The sequence below is a fragment of the Gopherus evgoodei genome, chromosome 3 (assembly GCF_007399415.2).
Source record: "Gopherus evgoodei ecotype Sinaloan lineage chromosome 3, rGopEvg1_v1.p, whole genome shotgun sequence".
In the NCBI taxonomy this organism is placed as follows: Eukaryota; Metazoa; Chordata; order Testudines; family Testudinidae; genus Gopherus; species Gopherus evgoodei.
Genome location: NC_044324.1, coordinates 176,853,554 through 176,880,599, shown reverse-complemented (window position 1 = coordinate 176,880,599; position 27,046 = coordinate 176,853,554). Strand labels below are relative to the sequence as shown.

Genomic DNA, 27,046 nt, shown 5'->3' with positions numbered 1-27,046 from the left:
TATGAACATAAACTGAAATCACGACTGAAGAGTGTTTACCAGACAAGTCTGGGGAGTGAGTAAACCTGTTTCTCAAAGACAAAGGACAAGTTGACGCTTCTAGCTAGTTGTCATCAAAGCTGATGACACAAAGTGACAACATCATAAAATTAAATAAGCTTCCCAAGCTGTGAAAAGAAACGAAGTGATTGTTATATATGTAATTTCAAGAAAAGTTCTAAAAAGAAAAGCTCCTCAACACCCTGGTGCAGATTTCTATCAGACACACACATTGGCAGTTGTGCAGAAGTTCCTGTAAAGAATATGATGTTCCTATCAAAGCGGTTGAAACTTGATTTTATTTCAGGGTCTGCAACTAAATTTTTTAGTAAATAGATTTAGGCTGTCAATTTCCAGGCATGCTGTGCCATCAGCAGGTAGAGACTGCTGTGACCAACGTGGAGGCGGTAGCAGCAAATTTTATTATAGATTGGTAATTGAATTGAACAGGTTTACATTTGAATAGATTTACTGCCGCATGATCTCTGACATGCTGCATGGGACTGAAATCCTCGTCTATACATAAAGACATGTTTAAGACATAGGGGGCCAAATTCATTCCTGCTGTAACTCCATTCTAACCAACGTAGTTATACCAAGGATACATTTGTCCCTGTATCTAATTTTCCCTGGGTGCTGGGAAGACAATAGGAACCAGCTGCATATATCTAACCTAAACAAAACAAAACAAAATATTATCATCTATCGTTAAAATCTTTACATAAAGGACACTGTCAAGACTGACAAATCCACAATTTAATCCATCCTAAACAAAAGCTCATTCTCAAATGTTTCCTAGGTAGTTAAAAACAATCTCTCTCTTAAAAACAGAGCTCCAACAGCATGTCGTGTATCAGTCTGGTTCCAAATGCCAAAGACCACCACCAAGTGGGGCAAAGAAATTGAACTCTCCTTCTGCTCCCTAGACATGGCCGAATTAACCTTTTGCGGGCCCAGCTCCAAACATATTTGTGGGCCCCCATGACGGCAATGGAGCATGGCATGGGGAGGCCAGCCAGAGCCAATGGGGTTGGCCATGGCAGGGCAAGGGCACTATTTACAAACCGGCAGTTGCCAGACACACAGTGGCCTACTCGGCCCTGTGCTGCCAGCATGCCACTTCCCCTCAGAGGTGGGCCTATGCCACACCACACAGCCCCCCGCCCAATGCTCCTGACTCCCTATGGCCTGAGGCCCCCCGGACCCACTATGGCCAGCACCCCCCCAGACCCACCCACAAATGCACAGCACCCTGCACACCACCACCCCGCCTACAGCCCCACCACCCCGTACAGAACCCCCACTCCCTAGTGCCCCAACACACACAGATCCTCCCCAACCGTCACAGCCCAGCACCATCCTCCATACTCCCCACAGACCCACTCCCCCAAGCCCTGCCTCCTGGCCACACTCACCAGCCCTGCTGGGAGGTGACTTTGTCTGCCAGGCTGAGCCAGCAGCACAGCCAGGGCCGGTCCCAGGGCCGGGAATCGCTCCGTCCCCTTGGGAGTGGCGTGATGAGCAGGCCAGGACCTGCCCCGGATGGGGTCCCTTAAGATACACTTGCCTGGAGGGACCAAGCCAAGCCCTCCACCCCCACCCTACACACCTGGCTGAGACTGGCCAGGCTTCTGCACCAGTCCCAGGTGGCTCAGCTCTGGGGAGACAGGTGGGGCCCCACAGGTGGTGTAAAGCAGAGATTGCCGAGAGCCGGAGGTGCTCTGGGGTCTGGCCAGGGGGCTGAGAGGAACAGGGGATGAGGGCCAGGGTGCACAGAGGAGCCCTTGGTCAGCCAGCAGGCAGGCCGAGAGGGACAAGCGGTGGGCGGGGGGAGTGTCATAAACAGATAGTTAAGGGTTAATGTCTCTTTTACCTGTAAAGGGTTAACAAACAGGGAACCAAACACCTGACCAGGGGACCAATCAGGAGACAAGATACTTTCAAATCTCGGTGGAGGGAAGCCTTTGTTTGTGTTTTTTGAGTTTTGTTTTGTTCTCTCTGGGTTCTGAGAGTAACCACACGTACCTACAGGCTCTCTAATCGTCTGTTCAAATTTAGTAAGTACAAAGGTAGAAAGGCGGTTTAGTCTTTTTGATTGTTTTTTTTTTATTTGCAAATGTGTATCTGGCTGGTAGAAATTAAATGTGTATCTGGCTGGTACAGTTTTAATGTGTATTTGGCTGAAAGTATTTTAAATTGTATTTCTGTTGGAGGAGGCTTTTTCTCCAGTTTCTATAAGCTGACAGACCCTGTAACTTTTACCATCTAAAGTACAGAGACACCTTTTACTTTTTTCTTTCTTTTTATTAAAAGTTTTGCTTTTAAGACCTGTCTGATTTTTCACCCTTATTGAGGCTCAAGGGAATTGAGTCTGTACTTAACAGGGAAGGAGAAGGGACGGGAAGGGTGGAATCCCTTTGTTTTAGATTCACGGAGCGTGAATCTGTCTCTCTCTCCAGGAGATCTAATTTCTCTGTGTTGTGATTCAAGGAGTTTGAATCACAGTAATCTTCCAGGGTAACCCAGGGAGGGAAAGGCTGGGAAAGGCAACGGTGAGGAAAGGGGTTTACTTTCCTTGTGTTAAGATCCAGGGGGTCTGGGTCTTGGGGGTCCCCAGGGAAGGTTTTGGGGAACCAGAGTGTATCAGGCACTGGAATTCCTGATTGGTGGCAGCTTATCAGATCTAAGCAGGTAATTAAGCTTGGAGGAATTCATGCTGGTACCCCAACTTTTGGACTCTAAGGTTCAGATTGGGGAAATATACCATGACAGGGAGTCAGCAGGGTCTCAGGGCGCAGTGCAAGCAGAGCAGGCCAGGGCCCCTTCTGAGCATGAGCCCGGCTCCATGGAGCCACTGTAAACCTGGCATTGTCCCTAGAAGTCATCCCTCTCAGGTATGGCTGAGCCACATGTGCAGGGACAGAACAGTGCAACCACACTGCCTGCGCTTTATACCTATTTTGTGGAAAGAAGATTTCAGCCTCTTATACTGTCAATTTAGCCCTTCTCATGAGCATTACACTCAAATAATTAAAAACAAACAAAATTCCCTGTGTGTCTGCTGGCCAACCCATCCATAAGCAAGAACTGCATGCTCGTAGGCAGGCAGCAAAAAAGGTAAGTAGAAGGACAGTGGGTTTGTCATCAGTGGGTGGTCCAGCAAAGGAGTTTGGAAGTTTGACAGTCTAGTAGACTTCACTTGGGAGGAGCTGATTGTTGCTTTATAATCAGGGGAATACTTTAAAAAATGCATTTTGGGAGGTAAGTCAAATTTTGGTCAGTCAACTGTAATATTTCTGTTGATTTTCTACTGCCCTGACTGTACCTGCATAGTAACTTACACCAAATTGGAACAGTAGAGTTTTTAAATAAATACAGTTGACCATAAGGTGAGAAAAGGCAGTGGAGATTCAGGAAGCGTTTCTATGAAACAGAGGATTTAAAAAAAACACACAACTTTTTTACTGAAAAATTAGACACAGTAAAGTGTTGATAAACTTAGCTCCAGTTTGGTTCTGTTCTCATGACATTGGTATTGGTGTACACTTACTGGTAATATGGGTAAACAGAAGTGAAAGCAGAATCTGGCCAATAATATCCCTTTGACATCATCACATGGTATTCATTACTCTGATCAAGGAAAGTTTTGTTTTGAAATCTGGGTAGTGTATTTTAAGGGACTGATTTTTAAGCATGGTAGACACACACCTACTGTGCAAGAAAATCAGGTGAACAAATCCGCACCTGAACTGTGTGCACAATTACTGTGATTGCACATGCAGATTGGGAAACTGAACATAATTAGTCATTTTCAGAAGAAATTTCCTGATTTGCACATGCAGCCACAATAGCTGCCCACACAAACTATGCATGCAATTACAAATATTTATGCATATGTAATTGTGCACCTCACATTTAAAAATCAAGTTATAAATCAGTTCACCCATCTGAACACTTAGTAGTGTCTTTCCATTCCCTCCTATTAAGAACAAGTTCCTCAATATGCCTGTATTTTAAATTATTAGTAACACAAGGCCTTTTTTTCCTATTCACAAAGATGTTAAACAGCACAGTCTATTTCAAAAGCTGTCATTACTGAGTGTTCCTTTCATTTTCCAGCTTGTCTAAAGTTTCCATTTTGGCCTCTGCGCAATGGCTGTTAGTGGCTGAAACAAATCAGGTTTTCTACACATAAGGAAATCCTAGCCGCAACAGAATGGAGGGCCACATCCTGCAGTCTTTCCTGAAGCAAAATCCCCATTAAATTTGACAGGAGTTTTGCTAGAGTGAAGCTAAGGACAGCAGGATTTGGCTCACAGGATCATAGCGTCTGCCAAAGCAGTTGCACAGAACAAGGTTTATTCTTAGTAGGTATAATCCAATAAGAATATGTCTGGAGGTGCTTGATAGGCCTAATTTTTCCATCATCTCTCTATTGCTCTATATTCTTGGACATTACCAGAATGACTATGCACTAAAACCTGTTTTAAAGGACTATCTACGGGATGTGTAAAAATCGGTCACCAATTAAAGCTGACTATTTTAAGTTATGTTCAAACAAAATTGCATTGGAAACTGTATGGAGATATTTTAAAGTGGTTGCTTAATGCTGGGGATTATCCATAGAATGCATCTGTTAGAACAAATTTCACAGTATTTATTTTAAATTGTTATCTAGCGCAGAAGTCAATGAAATTATTTTATTTTCTGTAAAAGCAGCAAAGAATCCTGTGGCACCTTATAGACTAACAGACGTTTTGGAGCATGAGCTTTCGTGGGTGAATTCTGTTACTCTTTCTTGTTGGCTACAATGCAATCAAAATTCAGTGAATAAAATCTATGCATAAAAAATGACATCCTCAAACATCGACAATAGAGAGAATAATAGGGTTTCTGGCATGTAAAGAATGTATTTTTTTCTGTAGCTTAGGGCCCAAGTCTCCCTGGGCTATGGTAGTTTTATATTGATGTAACTGAGGTATATTAAGCCCTGGGCCTGTCAGGATGGTCTCTTGGAGATGTTTTCCTACATTTACCAGTGATTCAGTGCCTTCATTTGGAAAAACAGATGTATGCATCCAAAAAAAATTAAAAAAAGCTTTAAAGACGGGGTGAGAGCTCATGTGTGCACTTAACATTCAGGATCTGATTCTCTTCTTCCTTGCCCCAAATTTTGCACCAGTGTAGCTTCATTGACTTCAGTGGAGTTACTCTGGGTTTATATCAGCATATCATGAGAGGAGAAGCAACTCCTTCACTTTTCCTGGCAATATCAATAATCAGTACAATGTGGAAACAGAAAATCATAGAATGTAGTTGTACCAGTAACAGTGTAGAGTAAGAGAGAAAACACAGGCTTGAAACGTCACAAGGTAACAATCTTATGGAAACAGATAGGGTTTTTTGTGATGATTATTCTACTAGCAGCCCATTGAAACAGATGGAACATTAGGGTGTACCTGATATATTCCACACCAGAGAAAATGTGTTTTACCTGGGTATACCCGGAATCTTCAGCAAGCAGGCAAGGAGTTAAAAACAGACTGTCATGAAGGACATGAATCTACTGAGGTTTCTTTCTTCAATAGGTGATCAAAACACTTACCATTTCTCTTCTTTCCTGATTGACCTGCAATTGTTACATGTATTTGTCGACAAGATACGTATTGACAGCCTTACCTTCTTTCAGCATGCCAACTTTTAGACATTTCATGAAGCGGCAGGCTTGGCAGGACTTGCGTCTGCGCTTTGTGATTTCACATTCATTTGTTGCTGGGCAGCTGTATTCTATGTTACCTGTGGTACAGATTTCAGAAAAAAGAAACCACTGAGAAATGTTAACTGACAAATACCATCATTATATGACCAGAAATCATAACATTCCTAGTGTATTTCATTCAGGATAATACAAGCATGCAATTAAAAGTAATTGTTACTGGCTGGCCAGAGGAAATGGCTTTGAGATTAAATTTAAAAAAAAAAAAGCCAGTTAAAATCAGTTAAAACTGCCAGTCAAAACTCCTGTCAAATTCAGTGGGGATTTTGCTTCAGGAAAGACTGCAGGGTGTGGCCCTCCATTCTGGTGTGGCTAGGATTTCCTTATGTGTAGAAAACCCAATTTATTTGACTTTTTTTGTTCAGACGGCTGTACACAAAAAGTGCAAAGCTTCATTAATATGGGCCTGTCATAAACAGATAAGAAAAGTTAATAGCACAGAAGTACTTTATATCTCTTTGACTATAAAGGGTTAACAAGTTCAGTAAGCCTGGCTGTTACCTGACCAGAGGACCAATCAGGGGACAGGATACTTTCAAATCTTGAGGGAGGGAAGTTTCTGTGTGTGCTGTTAGAATTTGGTTGTTGTTCTCTCTGGGGGCTCAGAGGGACCAGACATGCAACCAGGTTTATCTCCAATCTCTCCGATACAGGTTCTTATAGATTCAGAATAGTGAGTACTAGGTAGATAAAGCGAGTTAGGCTTATGGTTGTTTTCTTTATTTGCAAATGTGTATTTGGCTGAAAGGAGTTCAAATTGGTATTTTGCTGAAAAGATTTTAATTTGTACTTGTATACTTAGGCTGGGAGGGTATTCCCAGTGTCTATAGCTGAAAGACCCTGTACCTATTCCATTTTTTTTTTAAATTTACAAAGATAATTTTCACTGTTTTTTCTTTCTTTAATTAAAAGCTTTTCTTGTTTAAGAACCTGATTGTTTTTTTATTCTGGTGAGACCCCAGGGGACTGGGTCTGGATTCACCAGGGAACTGGTGGGGAGAAAGGAGGGAAGGAGGAGAGAGAGGCTGATTTCTCTCTGTGTCAGGATTACTTTCTCTCTCAAGAAGAGTCTGGGAGGGGAAAGAGAAGGAGGGAGGAAGGTGAATTGTCCTCTCTGTTTAAAGATTCAAGGAGTTTGAATCACAGTGATCTTCCAGGGTAACCCAGGGAGAGGAAGCCTGGGAGAGGCAACGGTGAGGGAAAGGGTTTACTTTCCTTGTGTAAAGATCCAGAGGGTCTTGGGGGTCCCCGGGCAAGGTTTTGGGGGGGACCAGATTGTACCAGGCACTGGAATTCCTGGTTGGTGGCAGCGCTACAGGTTCTAAGCTGGTAATTGAGCTTAGAGGAATTCATGCTGGTACCCCATCTTTTGGACGCTAAGGTTCAGAGTGGGGAATTATATCATGACAGGGCCTATATCCTGATACAATCATATCCCCAAGTAGATTCCTTCATGTAGATTATTCCTACGAGGGGCAACAGTAATCTGTGGAAGCTGGGTGAGGAAGCATCCGCACTAAATCACAAGGAGCATGTCTCTGATCCAAGAACCCCAATCCAGAATACCTCCTCATGCCTGGGCCATAGAAGATCTTCAGAATGTGAACTGTGTTGGGTTTACAGAGAGTGCAGAATGAGACATAACAATTGTACCTTTCTTATCCGCCTCTCTTCTGTAGACATATGAGGAAGAGGTGGCCTCTAGTGCTTTATTTTGGCTGTTAGGAGGTAACTGTTGGAATTAAAAGCATTCTTAAGACTACACTGTGACTATAGGCCAAAGCCTGCAGTAGACAGCAGTCCGGCAGCTCATCCTTCTCCCTCCAGAACTGGGGGCACAATGTCCCTAAAAGGGCAGGGCTGCACCGCCACAATCACACCTGTTGAAGGCCACAGCATACACTTCCCACTATTATAGGCCAGTTCTGTTATCTGTGTCACTGCCTCCTCCCTCTCCCATCCACTTTTGGGGTATCTAGCTCTTAGGGGGCAGAGCAGTGTTTCATCTTTGTTTTACACAACACTAAGCATACTGTTTGTGCTCAACAAATAAATAAAAAAAACAGATACACATGAAATAAATACTGTTAAAAAATTACACCAAAATTTCCCCATCTTTGTAAGTATCTGAGTCCAAATGACAGAATGTTTTGTCTTATTTTGTCCTAATGCTATATTTCTTTTTGTAAAAGGCTTCTGCTGTATGTCTCTCTAACCGTGCATCCTATTGTTCACCACTCTATTGAATAGGACAGAGTCTGTGGTAGTCAGTAGTTTTGCAAAGAAACTGACTTTTAAATAAAGCATCTTCCCCCATCAGCCCTGTCACATCTTGCTTTAAAGGTATTTCGTTACTTTCTAACCCTTTCCCCTGTGATTAAGTGCATTAGTATCTTAATGAAAATGCATTCTGTTTATTGCCCTCTTGGGAAGCGAGGGGTCATCACACCACATGAATAAATTGTCATCAGAGACAGTCCGAGCATAATTGCAATTTTGCTGCTCCATGTTTGTTGCACTCAGGGTCCGTCAAAATCCCCTGAAACATGTGCAGATTCTAGTAATTAGCATAGAGTCTGCCTGGGACCACAGCATTGATGAAATATTTCAGAGTTAATCACACTTTGTAAACACTGATTTATATTGACTACCTTTCTCCAGACTGATGTCTCCTCATTAAATATCACATTAGTGGATTGCAGGATAGCACAAAGACTCAAATGCTCAGCAACTGCTAATTCAACAGGAAGTATTACTTAAACCACTTATATCTATTGAAAATTGGTTAAGTATTTATGATAGAGAGGTCTGCATGGTGCAACATATGCAAGATAAACCCATCAGAAATCTCTCACTAAATTAGCATTGTAACTTAATGCATTTATGCCAATAAAACTGACATACTTTGCGCAACCTTTTCAGGGCTGTGCAGGCTTCGGTCATTTAGAACATTACTGCGTAGTTGAATTAGCAATGCTTGCAAAAAGGCAGGGAATCAGGACATGTCTGACCATGACAGGATCTGCTGGCACAGCTTACAACTTGAATATACCCTCTGGTCCCTTCCATAGCTTCCAAACAGAAAACTCCCTAATAAATGTGGTTAGAGAGTCTGCCTGTACAGTAAATTAGGAAAGAGATGCTCTCCAGATGACCTCTGCTTGATACTAGATAATGGAGGTGGTAAAGAATATTTTTGAGATATGTGGGGGGAGGCAAGGAAAGAGTGACAGCAAGACTATTCCGAAATCCACACATTCCTTTCTCATGCTGCATTATACTCCCTCAGTGAGATAACATGGGCACGTATCAATATATGCATTCAAAGGACTTCATAAACTTCAATTAAAACTCACCACACCACGGTAAAGGAAAACAGAGGCTGAGAGGCAAGATGATTTACCCAAGGTCACAGAAGAAGCTAGGAACAGATGCAGGATAAGGACTCAAATTCTGGGTCAGGGTTCTGTGCTCACACCACTAAACCATGCCTCTCTTTGTTAGGCACCTAATTTTCCAGATTCACCCCTTGCTGGGTCCTTGTATGAAGGTGTAGATGTAGATGCAGACACAAAAAGGTTGGGTTCAAAACTAGGATAAGGTAAAAAATGAAGTAGTTTTCCACAGCATGAAGTTCAAACCCATCACCCTGTAATTTTCAGACCTATCCAACACTGTTGGAGACAAGACTGTGTGGAAGAGGAGAGGTAAAACCTGGTGCAAATGGCTGTCGGGTGACATGACAGGCAACTGATTGTCTAGAAATTCTGATTTTCTAGATAGTGGTTAAAAAGGGTTATATTTTGCCATTATTTCAATCATTAGATCCCAGTAATTTGGTTGGATGGTTAAGATTTCCGTATCCATTTAGGCAGTTTTGCTTTACTAACTCATTTTCTATATCATAGGACTGATTCTGATCTTCATTTTACTGCTGCAAATCTGGAGTACCTACAATGAAGTCAATGGAGAAACACTACCCTGGATTTATTTTGGTGTAACTAAGATCAGAACCTTGCATGGCTCCACAAGAATTGTGTGGCCCACAATTTTAGCAACAGTAAGCAACATTTTAAAGTGTGGCCAGTGTGTGAAATCTATTCAGTGGAATCAAAAAGTCTCTGTTCAACAGATGGCTGCAGTAGTCTACTGGATGCCTACATGCATATCTCTATACCTATTTCTACTAGTGAACTGTCCCTGAAAATCCTTGAATTTTGTTGTTGTTCTATAAGTGAAAGTATATTATTGCTAAAAATGTGCTGTCTCAAGCACTCACTAAGATTATTACATCTATTTTGGTACCAGTTCAAACTTATTGTACCCTGTAGGTCATAAGGTCTCTTGTATTCACTTGTTTTTCTTCAATGCACTAAAAACTGCAAAAGTGTCAAACATTTATTCAGCAAGCACTCAGGCATCTACCAGTAGATGGTTACGCTAGACACTTATGGAGGGGGTTGCACACACACGTTAAGGGTTTCCAGATCTGCCTTGAAATTTCAGTGAGAAGATGATGTTAGAAAGATACATTGCCATTTTCTTATCTAGGGTTGCTAAACAATGCTAGAGGGTGAATTGGGCAGCTACTAATGGCATAACTTGAGTTTGCCCAGTTCTGTCAATAGCTGGAGAGATGGCTGTTTTATACAAGGAACAAAATCAACATGGCAGCTCAGGGTTTTTACACTGACCTGACAAGAATGATAGAGCAATTTATAATATCTCCTGGCTGTTTTTCAGAAAAGACTGGGCTCTGATTACTTATTTTAAAGTCTTTTGTACAATTAGTTTGCAGGCAATATAATTTTCTCACTTACTCCTTAATAGAATCTTGCAGCTAGCTGGCTGATAGAATAACAGGGTATATGTAAAACTCCTGCCTGAAGTGCCAGTGGATAATTTGTATATTCCTTTCAGTAGCTTAATGGACTTTCACAGTTTGGCAGTTAAAGGGCTGAATAATGTAAATTAGTATGACGTTTCAAAATAAAAATATATGTCAAATTCTCACTCCCCACACATATTGCCCCGCACTGTTATAATGCACTGGGATTTATGTCAGTGCTGAGTTCCTTTTCTTTCTATATAGACACAGAATATTTTATATTAAAGCATCTGCTTATTTTGCTAATGATTTTAATTTTATTAGCTAGGCCAAAAGGCAAGAAAATATAAATGACACAAAAGGCATTAAAAGCAAGATTTACCGTTAAAAAAAAAAAGAGAACTACTTTGAAATAATAGCATCTGTGCTTGAGTTAGCAATTAGAATGTTGAAACATACAGTACATAATCTACAGTCTGTCTGCTTTTAAATGCCCCAAATCATAAAATCTCTTCATGTGGCTCAAATTATGCATGGATAAGGGCATCATATTTTCATGTTACAAAGACAAAAATGGCCCAAAATACCCTAAGGTATTTAAGGTCTCCTGTGTGACACATGGGACTCCAAGATGAGTTTGATAATTAGTAAAACACATTTTGTGGGGGGAAAGGGTGGTTTTTCAGTCACTGGGAGTGATTGGGCACTGCTGAGGTCCTGGGGACCGTTTTGTCAACTGATTGGTGGGTGGGATAGATATGGATTAACATGTTTGGACGTTCATCAAAGTTCAGGGCATAGAGGGCCACAGCCGAAAATAAGGTAGAGTGCTGACAAAGACAGGTCCATTAAAAGTGCAGGGTCATATGAAATGGCCCCCTAGCACATGATCCTCAAAGATGAAAAGTAACCTCATGAATATCAGTAGTGGGAAGATGGCTTTGGAAACAGACTCAGAATTGTGGGATGAGGCAAAGGAGGGGGTTTATGAAACAGGGCTTTTCTGGAAATACTAGAATACTTGATACAAAGATAATAATACTTAACTTTTGTATAGCACTCTTCATGAGTACATACACCCCCATTTTACAGATGCTAGAACTGAGGGACAGAGAAGTGAGGTAACTGACCCAAAGGCAGAGGGCCAGTCAGTGACAGAGGGGGACTTAAACCCAGGTCCTCCTAGCTCCCATTTTAGCGCTGTAGCCACTGGACCACCCTAGCTCTCGACGGAAAAAAAGGGTGAAAGAATGGAGATGAGCACTAAGAAAGATACACAGAGCATATTTCAGACTGGTCTGCAAGGAGGCAGGGCAGAAATATATAAAGACAAAAATTAATCCAAGGCACAGGCAAACCCCACTGGTTTATTCATGGAAAGACAGATCACTCAGCCAGAGATGTAGTTTACGCACGTCTTCTTCGATAGGTAGTACAGTTGGGTCTCATCTTAGGCGGGGGTTCCATTCCGTGGTTAGCGTGTAAGGCAAAAACTGTGTATAGTCAAAATTACATTGAGTTAAATGGCACGTGGAATCACTACAGGTACAATATTAAAATTGTTATTTTTCTCTTTTTTTTGTTTTTACCGATCGCATAAAGCTGAAATCGTGCATGTTAAATGCGTATAAGATGTGACAGACCTGTAATAGTTAGCCACCATTTTGCTGTATTTCTTCAACAGCCACAAAATGGTGGGGCAAGGGAACTGAACTAGTAGCCATATTCCATATCTATGTCATCCTTTACACCGGAGATTAGGTACATCCTTCTCAAATATCACTGTATCCAACTGATCACTTATTTGCCCTTTTTACTGAAAATGTATTTTTCAAAGTAAAAAATATATACTCAAACAAACCGAGAGAAAAATATTATATGCTTTTTGGCAAAATAATATTAATTGGTTAAAATGTAAAGATCATAAAACTTGTCAGGTATTGGTGAAAACATTTGTATAACCAAAAGTACTTCCCCCTTTAAACTCTCATCTGCACAAATTCTGTTGTTTCATTTCTCCAGATGCCATGGTTCATGAATCTCAGAGGCAGCAAACAATGCAGTACATACAGCCTGAAGCCAGTTGCACCAATAAATGTTTGGAGGCCTGCTCAGATCTCCATGCATTTGGAATATGCATATAAGCCCCAGTTGAGGAAAGCACTTACCCACGTTTAATTTTAAGCATACCATTGTGACACTGACCATTAATTAAAGTTAGGTATGTGCTTAAATCCTTCACTGAATCGAACTCATAATTCCCCATGCAACAAGATGGAAAAAAAAAATCACACACAGAGTTTTATTCCCCTCAGTCACACCTGAAGCAATACTCAAAGCATTTGAAGGTGTAATACTCAAGGCATTAGAGTACTGCTGCAGACTGGAAAGGAAAGAATAAAGGGGTTCAGGAAATCTAACAACAGATGTAAAAGAAGATCCTGGTTGAGAGAGAAGAGGAAAATCTGTTTGGAAGGAAGAATAGTCCACCTATAGGTAAGAAAGCAGAGGCAATTCTAAAGGCATAAGAGGTAACAATTCTTTTGGGTGGGAAAGTAGAGTCAATAACGAGGAATGAAAGCTGAGCAGAATAAAATGAGGGGATCTAATCCAGGGAGTGGCTTGGCCTCAAACTGATTACAACCATCTAATGTACCTTTCTGACATGTCCTTTCTACTTACACTCAAAAAGCATTGCTACTGTATGCACTATTTGTTCCTGCAGAATTCTGAAACCTAAACTCTTTTTAAAGATTTGGGTCAGTTTGGAGAAATGCTTTCTTCATCCTTAATAGGACCCCCTACATTGGCTGATACCCAATTAAAAATATCATTGACTTCCTTCTTCAAGACAACCTCTTCTAGGCTGGCTGCCATCTTCAAAACTTGCCCACACTTTTCTGTGGACTCTGTAATCCAGGAAAGCCCTTGAAGACAGCAGCTAGCCATGATTACAACAAAGATAGCGGGGGGAGGGGGAGGAAGGAAGAGGGGGGACCTCCCTGGGAGTCAGTGACCAAAAAGAAGCATAGAAAGGCAGTGAGGGGAATGCTAGTCACAGGATCCCAACTATGAGAGAGAGTGGATCAGACTATGGTGTTCAGACACCATGGTGATGAGCATGGTATAAGGATCTGAACAGAACAGAATACTTTCAGAGAATCTGAGGGAATGAGGGCACTATAAAAGTACCAGGTTGACTTAGGAACAGGGCAGGGGAAGAAGGCCCTAACTGGGTTAGAAAATACATCAGAATTTTTGACACCTTAACAAAACTGAACTGAGGAACCAAATAAGATTTGTTCAGAGGTTAAGGTCTGAATTCTTCATGCACATAGAATTGGAAGTCAAAGTGACTACTTGCATGACTAAAAAAAAATAAATACTCACAGGAGTAAGGTTTTGAAAAACTGAACCCAAGTATGAAGTTTTAAGTTTAACTCCAACTGAACAATTCTTAAGGGGTCCTCAACCAGGCCTCTTATTGTGCACTTCTACTGTTGCAGAGGTCTAAATTCTGTCATGCCTCATCTGCAGCTGATTAAGCCGACAAATGATGTGTCCATGATTTTTCAGCCAGTTGACCACAATAACAAAATTGTGCATACACAATTAGATATTGTTCTATAATTTTGGCTCTAAAGGTCTTTAAAACTAAAGTCTCTAAAACCACTTAAACATAATAGTAGAGTTTCCTTGGCTGTTAAAAATGAAAAACAAAAAGAGTGGCTGATTTTGAAACATCTATACTCAACCTCAAAACATTCAGCCAAGGGATTCAGCCTACAGCATGTGACCCTCACTAAATTTCCATTTACAAAGGAGCCAGTATTGTGTTGTAGAAGAACAAAATGTTCAAAACTTGAAAAATATTCTTTTCAAACTTTTTGTAGCACCAGTAGTAAACAACATACATGCAGATTTGAGAAGAAAATGTAAAGATATTGTTCAGTGTCATATTACATGAAATGATGGGTTCAGCTGCCTAATTTTACTTTAAACAAGTATCCAACATCACAAAGACCACCACAACTGGCACTGTGGGACTGATACCCCCTAGATGTGCCAAGTGTCGTTGACTCCCACTGGAGTCAACTTACCTGTCTTCAGTGGGAAATGAGTGCACTCAGGCCATCTCAAGATGTGTTCTGAACCTCACTGAATGATGACTTCCTTGGCAGTCATAGCATAGATGTCTAAGGAGCATGGAGGCTGAAAACTTGAAGTTTTCATTAAACTAAACAAATGAAGGGCCAGATTTTCAGCCTTCAGGTAGGTGCATAGGTCCAGGGCTGGGACTCTGAATATGACAGTTTTCTCCCAAAGCTAGTGATGTTCCATCCAGGTAAGTGCTGAAATACATTGATAGGGAAGTGTAGAGAAGCTTTCACTTCTCCTGCCTTGTTGCTGGTCCATGGATACGCAGAGAACTTCAGCTCCAGGGTTGTCAATCTGGCAACTTTCACCAGCAATAAAAATTAACTTTAGAAAATGTAAAGACAGATATTAAAAAAATAATAACCATGTGCTGGCTAAGACCTCGTGTGCCTAGTTTAATCTATACTGCGTTTTACAGGTGAGTCAAACACCTTCAGAAATTCAAGTTCATAACACAAATGGAGAACTAGCCCTAATTATAATGGCACCTGTTGGTGCCACTGTACTTAGAACTATTGATCGGTCTTTTCCTTTTCCAGTGATTCTGATGGGTTTTAAACAGCAGGCAGAAACAGTCCTTATTCCCATTTTCAGCTAAACTAAATGCAGCATATAATTTACAATGCCGTAAAGGAAGCCGTAAAGGGATAGTAAAAATGATCACTACATTTTAAAATTTCTCTCTGGTTCTCAGATTTTAGCATGTTTATATTTTACTGTCTCATCTTGTTTTGCTGCAATAGTTGTGCAGTTACATGATGATGGGATGAAAGGATGTACAGGAAGGGAATTAAAATACTTTCTCAATAGTTTCACTGCTTGCTTAAATATTCTTCGAACAAAATGCTGATGCAAAGACTTTTACTTATATAAGGAAGGTGAATGAATTAATCAGGTAATGCTGGATTCAGGTAACAGTGTTAGGTTCACTGGCAGGCTGCCATTTTTGCACTAAAGCCAAGATGCATGGCTCAGTGATGCTCAAAAGTAAGCACCAAGATTCCTAGCTCTCACCTCTACCATTTTATAAAAATCACAATCTCGATTAAGATACTAGAAAACAATGAAGTCTTATTTAATCTGTTTTCATTTCCTCAAGAAAACGTTATGTGGACATTACAGATGGAGTCAGCTGAGCAGTGTGTAAATTAACCTTTGGAAGCCACTTTGGTCACATGCTACCCAGAACCAAACTTTGTGTCACCCATTTTAAATGTCACCATATCTGAATTTACATAAGTAGCTGTATCTTTCCTGATTACCTCGCTGATTAAAAAAAAGTTTACAGTAAAGCATTCATAGATTTGCAGATCAAATTGGCTCAGCAATGTGTAAACATGGCACTCAAAAGAGGGCTGAAAAACCTGATCGTTAACAAAGTAAAAATAACTTTGAATAACTAAAGAGGTCAACCCAAGGTGTCTGGCTTATAGTTTGAACAAGGTTTGACATGTACTACTGCAGAACTGTGGAGCTGAAAGGTCTTCGATAATCAATGTGAAATGAGACAGAAGTCTCAGTCCAGTTCCTAATGGAAACATGTCCACAAGGCAATGATGACGACCACGTTGGAATGCTTCTTGGCTGCCTTAGATGGACAAGGATTGAACAGGGTTAAGGCTCATAAATGAAATAGTGATAAGACAGTAGGGATTCCATAGCTATGTTTCACCTATCTATGCATTAATAGACGACTGCAGTCTCCAGTGCTGTCCATCCAACACTTTTAATGAAAAATAAATTGTAAAAATACCCTAGAATCTGGAAACATGACAATTGTGACTCCAAAATATTTACACTTTTGTAGCATTTTCCCTTTGGTCAAGGATTAATTTTACACCACAGATCTTCCCACCAGGCTGCTGCCTCAGCAGTTGTGTTTTTTCTTGTTGTATTTTCATGCTAGGTTGAAGATGACAATCACCTGGGAGATGGGGGAGGAAGGTTAATCAATTTAGAGAAAAAAATACACTTGAACTTTTCAAAGCCCATGGATCCCATCCGGTTCCCACGGAAACCAACAGGACCTTTGTGCCTGTAACTTAATAAAAGTTTCATCCAAAGAGATGCCAGAGCAACTATATATTATTAAATGCAACGATGTGTAACTTGAAGCAGTACAACAAAATATGAGTCAGGAAATTTAAATTTAATGTTGGGACAACAAGAATAATTTGGCAACATTTGGCATACGTAGTAATTTCTATTCAGATTTTTGTCTTGTTAAATGGTTTTTTTGATATTTTTGTTGCTAAATGTTAATTACAAAATATACAGGGTGTGCAACTCTGTTAGAGGCACAGCACAAGGCCTATACCGCTATCTGAAGGCTGAAAATGTGCCCTTTTATTTATTTATTTATTTTAATGAAAAGTGTGTTTTCAAGATACCACAGAATGCATCAAAAACTGCAGAGAGACCCCACAAAAAAAATCAACGGACCTGAGACTAGTCTAGTCTAACACTTGCTATTTTCTAGTGTCCCTGATGTTAAGCCAATTTGGCGGTGGATTTGGCTGTGTGCATGTATTTCTGAGACATTTGCAGTCATCCCTCGTGTAAATTATCCAAAAAGCAACCTAAGAGCAGCAACCCTGTAAGTGCTCGGCTGAGCAGAGAGAACATCCAGTTCTCCCTTCCTTTATGTGATATTAGATGGGGGATGGGGTATGTGTGTTCAGAACTTCATTTAATTCTACTCAGGCTATAAGCAAATGGTCATTGTGTACAGTCAACTGTGTTTTTTCAATCAATCATATAATTATTTAGTTTAAAATATTTTTCAGAAACTGTTTCTACCTCTCATCAAGAATTATTTCCACACGTTTTTTCAAAATTCAACTGGTTTTGGATTATCTGCCTGAAAAACTCAAAAAGGGACTCAGAATAGATTCCCCCTCCCATCTTATAAAGCATACACACACACAAAAAGACTAATTACAGTTTCCTCAAATTTAAGAACAAAATTAGCTCAGATTGAGAACAAGTATGGAATGTTTCAAACTGAAAATGAAAAAATTGAGCAAACCGTTATTGTCTGAAAGCAAGGGGCTGTCACTTTTGTTACTAGTGAAACTGCCCTTTAACAATTCATATTAAAGTGAAATTCACCTACTTGGGGCTGATCCAGCTCCGCTGAAGGCAATGGAAAGTGGATCAGCCTGTAAGTGAGCATAATGCTCACCTTCAACCTAACTTTATCAAGCTCAGCCTTGCTTCCATTGTAGTCAATGGGAGTGTTGTCAGTTATATCTATGAGGAGCGGCATTGGGCTTTGCAGCCTGAGCTAATTTAACAGTTTATGAATGATAACTTCGAAAGGTTTGAGAAGTGAAACATGGTCTTTTTTTCACTGAAATCTATGATTAATTTCCCATCAGAATTGAAATATTAACATTTGAAAGGAGCAGTTCTTTCATTTGAGATAAGCAATTTTTATATACTCAGTCCTAGTAGTTGGTTCTTAAAGCACCCGTTTTCTACTCTAGATTTATGTTCTCTTTGTGCATATCTGTTTTCTTATTTATGCTTAGTCAATTATCAACTATTTTTTTTAAACAGATGGAGAAGGAGGTGAAGTGTGATATGTACCACAAAAGTGAAATTATACAGTGAGAAACTGCCTTTAAGAATATTAGGGATAAATTCTGCCCTTTGTATCAAACAATTGCCAAAGAAATCAAGGGAGCCATTCATACATGTTCAAAGGTAAAATGTGCCCCTAGAATTATAAAGAGTACCTTGCCTTAGTTACTTTAGTTCACCTATAATATCCTAGGGGCTTGACCCACTAAAGTGCTCAACTTCCATTATCTTGAACGGGATTTGGAAGCACTCACCACTTTGTTGGCTTGGACCTTTAGTAAATAACTTGAATGAAGGAGCTGCTTTGTCATATGAAGGTGGCACCTTTCTAGCCCTACTTTGAGTTCCTTTATTACTGTGCCACTCAATGCCTTTATTTATACCATTGCATTTTTTGGCTTTATATTACTGTGCAGTGATACGTGCTAATACAGCTAGTGCTGTATCCCTACTGAAAGCTTTTGAACAGCTGCCAGTTATAACTCGAGCTAGGTGGACATATAAAGAGAGCTAATTTGGAGAATGACGTCTGTGACTTATGCTTCAGGACCCAGAACCTTGCTCTCTATGGTGTGGTGTAAAACTGAAGTCAAGGCTTTACTAAGTTAAAGATTTTAGTGGCATTTTTTATTAATGATGATGAATCTAAAATAATTGTATATCTGTTTTGTAGGTTAGTTATTGCATGGTAATCAAACATCAGTTCTTTATTAAAGCCATGTTAATTGAAGTTTAACAGCTACATAATATCTGCTCCTCCATTGTATAAACCGTTGAGCTTTGCTGATAACGTTCTTGAAGGTCAAAGGAAATTATTTAACTCAAAAGGTTTGATTATTACGAAGCCGAGATCTGAGGTCAGCATGCACTTTCTACATGTGCAATTGCCATAACTGTGCACTCACGCTGGTTATTTAATGAACAAATGGATCTAATCACATGTATGATAACTGCCCTAAGTGCCTGCAAAGTTTGGGGAACTTGGGCCTCAGCTTTCTGAAAATCAGACCCATGACAACTGCAACCCAGTGTTTCTCTTTGGAATTTTGACTGAACACGTGTTAACTTTAAGCATATGCTTAAGTTCCATTGACTTTAACTGAACTTTAATCACATGCTTAAGTTCTTTCCTGAACCAGGAATATATTTACTGAAGGTTGAACAAGTATGCAATAATATAGGTGTTTACTCTAGGGATGTTAAACTTACAGTAACATATTCTTAATCATTGTCCGGTATCTAACTAGATAACAATGCCCTGTTATGAGTCCAATCCAGTACTCCTCACCCAAGAAAAACTTCCAGTTGACTCTCTAGTGTGAAAATGTCTCATTGGATTTCAACAGGAGTTTTGCCCGAGAGCCCAATGTTGCTGATCCACATCAGTGTTCTTTGCTCACAAGCAGGCACTTGACAGACAAGTGGAAGCCATCACTCAGCCACATTGGGGAACGCAGTGTCTTGCGTTGCTCTGCAAAAGACTCCTGAGCTCCAGAAGGCTTCAGAAGCAGCAGCATCTGGCACACCTCAGTGGGAGGGATTGCATGTTTGCAACAATGCAAAGTCTTGGGGGAAGAGGGGAGAGGCAAAATAGGAATTAAATAGACAAACAAAAGGGGGATTCTCAAGGCTCTTAGAGGGCTCAAGAACCACCTTCTGGGAATGGTTAAATCAAAACAACATCCATTATCTGTCCCTCAATTTTACATTAAATAATTAGTTACATATTTGAGACACTTCAGTGAAAATATTCAAATGTAAAATGCCCGGAGTTGGGTAATTAAATCCAAATTTAAGTTATTCAGTAAAAGTGGCCTTATTTTCAAAGGTACTGAGCAGAGAGCCTCTCCCTACCAACTCCTATTGCCTTCACTGAGCATTCCAGCTATTCAGCACATCTGACAATCAAGCACCTTTTATTTAGGTGTCCAAATATGGGATTGTAGGTGCCTAATTTTAGGCACCCAAGCCTGACCTTAATTCAATGTGACACTAAGTTCCTGTATAATAACTACAGACCAGACATGGTTTCACATTCTTTAAACAAAGCACCTGCAATTCTGCTTGAGACGACGATATCTAAAGCAGGACAGAAGGTTATTTGGACTCCATTGGTTCCACTGCTAGAACAATGGACATGAAAATTGTCCCATTCATACATACTTATACCAAAATATGTAGGGGCTTTGTAATGAGCATCAGGAGCAGGTTTGTTATGTGGGCTATTAGGCAGAGACCAAAGCCTGCTAACTTACCTCACTTAAGATGTAATCTGACAGATATTTGGTGAATCTGGTTAAGGCTGGAGTAGTATCTTAGAGGTGACTAATCCACTGAAGCACACAAAACACTACAGCATTACATTTGGTTCTGTCTTTAAATGGATTATAGTTTAAAAAATAAACTGGATTTCTCTAACAATTTAAGTGTTGCAGTGCTACAGCTCAAAGCAAGATGTGCCATACGATGCTTATGCACAACAAGGGTATGCTGAAGTAGGCCCACTCAAGAAGTAGCCATGGCAAAACAACCAGTTTTCTTAATAGTAATTATTTATTAGTGTCCATGGGGATCTCTTATGGGAAAAAAATAAATCTGAAAATGCGTAGGGTGCCAGATAGCTTGGCCTACCTTTGACAGTAAAAAGAGAAATGATTGTAGGCCCAGAATTACAGTCCTTACTCAAACAAAACTCCCACTGAAGAATGAAGGAGTTTTGCATGAGTAAAATCTGTAGGACCAGATACTGTAGATATAAAGAAACAATTTATGGGAGGGAGAAAGAACAGGAGTTACACAGGGCTGCAAAGTTTTACTTTGGACAAGAGAGAAGTGGTGATCAGCACTAACCTTGAATTGTCCTCTTGAAGAAAGCTTTGCAGGCCTCACATGAAGCCACCCCATAGTGGTACCCTGACGCAATGTCACCACACACCAAACACAATCTTTTGGGCATCGAGTTCAGCATATATTCACACTTGGTCTGTGAATCTTCAGCGATGGTGCTAGAGCAGTCATCATATCGTTTCCTGACGGGCCCATTGCCCCCAAGCCCTGCAGCAGAAGGGTAGAGGGGTGGTGAGTCCAGCCCATTCTGATGTCCATTCATGGTTGAACTGTAGCTCCCGCTGGCGTCTGAAGAGCCACCAGGGCTATGGTGGTTGATGCTGTCCGTCAAAGAGGCGGGGCTTGATGGTTCCGTCTTGATATATGACGAACAGCTGGAATCAATGTGTCGATCTTTGCTTGACATTCTGCAGAGAAGCCTGCATTGTGGGAGAGGGAGGGAGGGAGGGAAGGAGGGAAAGAGAGAGAGAAGAATCTGTGTATTAAAGACAGCGCTCTTTAAGATTGCTCTGTAAGGGCTAGAGACTGCACATCATTCATTCATTAGTCAATACCTCTTGTTCTACATGAAGGTAATCAGCATAAGGGCATGACAGAGCTTTATCAAAGCTTCAGACAGGCAGTAAACAAAAACTTTAAAGAGACCAAACCCTTTTTTCTCCCCGTTCTTTCTGCTAGACTGCATGTCGATTTTAAACCAACTCTCTAAATTCTGAACTTGTCATCCAGTGAGTCAGGAATTCACAAACCTATTTGATTATTAGAATTTATTTCATTTGTCCCTCCCCCACTGCATTTTTCCTTGCATAAATTCCACTATCGACAGAATCAAACATTTCTGAGTTTGAAGTGATAAATGTTGTGCTCAGTAATTACTGTTTGTCAGCACTTTTCAATAAAGCATAACTGCATCATCTATTGATCTGACCATGTAATTTAAGAATAAGTCACCCAATTACTTTTTATTATTAAAATTTCTTTATTAGGTATCACTATTTAGTAATGAAGTAACATCATCTCAGGATTCTAACAAATAATTAAGGTTGGACACTAGTTTCACAAAATCTAAGTGGAATGATTCATCATCTCTAGCTGCAATTACTTTTTCGCCATTATCCTCAGACTAACCAGTAATAACTATGCCAGCACCCCATATATCTATGGTTCTAGAGAAGCTGACATTTGACATTTTACTTTCTGGGTTAAAAAAAAAAGAGGAGGAAATGGATAAAAGTTTTATCTTTCAAAGGGCGAGATCCTTTATTGCCCTTTCTCAATTCTTGTTTTCAGAATTGAGTGTGTGAAGCAGAGACACAAGACACTTGATCTGACAAATTAGCTCTCTCTCAAGAATAAAAACCACACCCTCTTTCCTTTCTTTCCTGTATGTAAAGTTAACTGTCCTTTTTTTGCAGGAGGCGGGGCGTTGGAGGATAGAAAAATATTTAGAAAGGTTATAATCAGATATTACCTTCCCTGTCTGTTATTGTGATTGCTAAGCCACAGTGGCAATTGGCGTGCTGGGCAAAGCCTTTGTCACTCCCAGTTCACAGATGAGCAAGTCTCTGACGACTTTTTCTCAGTTGAATGCAACCACTATATGAGCCCACCCACATGTGGTTATACACTACTGTTTTGGAAACAACCACATTAAAATCAAGTGTAGTTACATTTGCAGCAGGCAATTTGGCAGTCTTAAAATAATTTCACATCAGTTTTGAGATGTTGTAGCTCTTCTCTTGCTCACATTTATATGTCATAATAAAATTCAGATGCAGCTTTAAGCTGTGGAGCCAAATTCACCGATGTAAATCAGAACGAAATTCAGCAACTAGATTTCAGTTTATTCTTACACAACAGTAATCAAGATAAGAATTTGGCCCCTCACTAGAAACGTCCATTTAGAGTAAGATTTACCCTATATTCAAAGTAGGATTTAGGTGGTCATAGCCTTGCTTACTGGGGTGAATTTTACCAAAAAGAATATGAAAAACAAATTGCATGTGAATATGAAACAAAAAACAGACTGATGAGTGGAAACTTCACTCCCTACACCTAAACACTATTTTTATTTGGGATGGGGAGGGAACAAAACCATACTGTGTCAGCACATAAACCAAGGAAATGGGAAGGTTAAATCCTTAAAAATACCTTATTGCTTTGGACCACCTGCCTGTGTTGTCCTTTTCTCAAAACTAGTGGGGGGAGGGGTGGAGAATCCCCTTGCCACCCTGCACTAGTGCATGCCTTTCCTTCTGCATCTGCTGCCTTGTACCCGTCACTGTTAATGAGTGCTGTAATTAATAGATAGCTCTCTCTTGTCTCTCTACTTGCACTCTGGGCTAAGCACTTTTCTCAAGTCAATGTTTGAAAGAAAGCGGGTCGGCACTGACTTACAGCAGCTCTGCAAATTCCTTTTAATTTAGAGCACTTACACCACCACTCCACTTATTACCTTATAATTACTGGACCACTCTCACATACATTATGATCTTAGACTAGAGTTAGAAGTTATTAGGGTACTAAAACATGGTCTCTCTCTCTCTCTCTCTCTCTCTCTCTCTCTCGTTCTGTGACACTGAATTTTATACAGCTATGATAAAAAATATCAATTAACTCTTTCACAATCTACCAACTAGAGGTCCTTTTCTTGAATATAAGTACCTGGCCTTTCTTTAGCCTTCCTTTTGTTGCAATTCCATGCATAAAATCATCACTGTTACAACCATAGGAGCACAACTATATATTCTCTAGTCTCCGCTGGTGGCACATTCTCCTCTCTGCAAGATTCCTACTAGTGAATTTGCTCTAGTTCAGGGAATAATTTATTCAAGTACAAACTCTGATGTCACCTTCCCATTCCCAGAATCATTATTTGATTACTTAATATCAAGTCAACAACTAATTAGTTGTCCTAATGCATGTTGTCTTATCTGGTGAAAAAATGGGTTTCTCCTCCTATACTGTACTACACTGTCAGAACCAAAATATTATCTCTCCTCTTCACAAGCTCAAGATCTGATCTCCAGTGAGATACAGGTTAAAAGCTAGTCTGCTGGTGTTTTTGAACTGGCAGTTTCTAGTACTAATCAAGGTTTATCTGCTCTTGGCTGCAGTTTCAATAGTGCAAACTGGATTGGTGCACAGGAGTACAGAAGTACAGTTCAAACTAACCACTGCAAGGACACAGGAAAATAGTAGTTTTCAGTGAATGAAAAGTTGCTCAACTCCCTGAAGAAGCAAACCAAAGAAAGGATATATGTATATTTGTGACACTGGCAGTGAGTGGACAAGAGGCACGTGTTTCATGCTGATTTTATTTCTCCTTTACTGCACCACTTTCAAATGGAAGAGGCTCAAGAGCTGTCTACACCAGTGGTTTTCAAACTGTGGGTCACAACTGGGACACGGTGGCTCCGGTGAGCACCTCTGACCAAGCTGTTAAAAGTCTTTTGGCGGTGCTGCCCGGCAGGGGCTGCTCCAGGCACCAGCGCAGCAAGTGCATGCCTGCGGCAGCAAGCCACAGGGGGTGGCGTGCTGGTCGCAGTGAGGGCAGCAGTCAGGCAGGCTTCGGTGGCATGCTGCGGGAGGTCCGCCAGTCCCGCGGCTTTGGCAGCTATTCGGTGGCAGGTACGCCGAAGGTGCAGGACCGGCAGATCACCCGCAGAAGTGCCGCCAAATCCACATTAGCAGCAGACCGCCTGCAGGCATGCCGCTGAAGGCCGCCTGACTGCTGTGCTTGGGGTGGCAGAAAACATAGAGCCTCCCTGCTGCCCGGCTAAGGCAGGCTAGTTCTGACACTGTGCTGCACTCTAGAAGCTCCATCTAGGAGCAGGACTTGCTGCAGGCCGCTTCTGGGGCATAGTGTGGTCCGTTGTGCCAAGACAGGCAGGAAGCCTGTCTTAGCACCCCCGCTGCGCCGCTACCAGGAGCCGCCTGAGGTAAGCCCGTGCCCCAACCCTGCATCCCAATCTCATGCCCAAGTTCTGAGCCTCCCCAAACCCAGAGCCCCTTCCTATATCCCAAACCCCTCATCCCTGGCCTCAGCCCAGAGCCCGCAACCAGAGCCCTGACCCCCTTCCGCACCCCAACTCCCTGCCCCAGCCCAGAGCCCCCTTCCACACCCTGAACCCCTCATTCCTGGCTCCACTCTGCAGCTCTCACTCCCACAGCCTCATCCCTGCACCCCAACCCTCTGCCCCAGCCCTGAGCCCCTACCACACCCCAAACCCCTTATCCCCGTCTCCGCTGGGTAACAGGCATCAACAATTTTCTTCAATTGGGTCACCAGAAAAAAAGTTTGAAAACTGCTGATCTACACCTTTGATGGGTTGGGCCATCATCAAGTCATCTCACTAAACATTTGGAATAATGCCTGAACCAGATCTTAGGAAGAGTGTTGCCTCCTAATTACTACTTAGCTCATTACACTGAAGACTTCCTAGACACAACTGCATTATATTCTAAAACTACAGTTGGAGCTTAATTCTCTCTTCCTCTATGTCTCTGAAAGTCTACAGCTCTATTATTCAAGCCTGAAATATTCACAACTATCTATAAATTCAATTGTCAGCTCATGGGTTTTATTCTAGACTTCACTTCAATCTAAAATTAGAGGCACTAAAATTCACATTAACTCTAAGAGGAATGTAGTGAATAAGACTTTATTTCAAAAGAACACCTTTTTGTCAGAAAGGGCTATTTTCAAGATGATGGCTTTATCTGCATTCAAAGAGAATAAGCCCAATTCCAGATTGTGCTGTTAATGCAGAATTTTTTTAGGTCACATTGGATTAATAAAAACCTAAATTTAGTTAAGGTGTATGAATAGAAATAACATGTTTCATATGAAGGTGTACAATATTTATTTTAAAGCCTTGGTGGGGCTGTTTTCTTCTTTAATATTATTTTAATTCAAATGAATGATAGCTCCACTGGAAGTGGGGTATGTTACCTGGGGTTCTTTCTGAGTTGGCTGCTTTTAGCAATAAGCAATAGTGGTTTCAGGAACTTTACCGGTTTGCCAAAATCTCCCCGTACGGGGTATACCCACATGTGTTTGCTAACACCTCTTCCAGTTACTCATAAACCAAAACTGGAGACATTGCTGACTTTGGGTTCACAGTCCATTCAGTGCCCACAAAGACAGCACCTCCAGTTTGCTCTAACAATAGTCCCATGCCTACATCCAAGGGAGAACAGATTCTTAGGAAAACAGTCAGGGCACTTCAAACCTTTAATAATACATCTTAAGTTACATCCCTTCATGTTTGCTATAATGCCCAGATACAAGAATCCTTCATCTGAGCAAAGTTTAGCTATTTGGCCCAATGCTTTTGGCTGAAAGTTATAGAGCGGGAATGCTAGCAAATGCACTTAAAACCACTTAAAATAGCTTTTTAAATAAAACAGTGGTAGATATTTTGCAGGCCACATTTTTCTACAAGGCCAAGAATTTTCTAAATATCACTAATGAAGGTGTTAGTGGCAATACATTTATATTGCTATCTACCTGCTACGCTGCTAATGATATTGACAATAATGATACTGGTTAAATCAGTATCAATGTCTTAGTGGAACGTATAAAATAATTGGGCCCAATTAGTCTTAACAGAGGAAACTTTCCCACCATTAAAGTCAACGGGAGCTTTTCCACAACCAAGATGGCAGGATTGGGCTATTTGGTTAGAGTGTTGTTTTCGCATCCTTCCCTTATTTGACATATGTAAAAGAATGAAAATAAAACAAATAATGGCATCCTGGGATTGGAAAATGGGCCACATTTTGCTCCGTGTTACATCAGCACTGCCCCA

The 27,046-nt window shown here is 40.8% G+C and overlaps 1 protein-coding gene across 8 annotated transcripts in view; it reads right to left on the bottom strand.

The window, feature by feature from the left end:
• Window positions 1–27,046, bottom strand: part of ESRRG (estrogen related receptor gamma) — a 509,353-nt gene that overhangs the window by 162,637 nt on the left and 319,670 nt on the right. For all 8 annotated transcript variants that reach the window (XR_003999716.1, XM_030557498.1, XM_030557499.1 and 5 more), the window contains 2 exons: window positions 21,237–21,652; window positions 5,719–5,835 (listed from right to left, as the gene is read on the bottom strand). Coding sequence is in view for 7 of the 8 variants with exons in the window: in XM_030557498.1 (XP_030413358.1) it covers window positions 5,719–5,835; window positions 21,237–21,652 (533 nt within the window). In the remaining variant the exon portion in view is untranslated. The remainder of the gene's footprint in view (window positions 1–5,718; window positions 5,836–21,236; window positions 21,653–27,046) is intronic.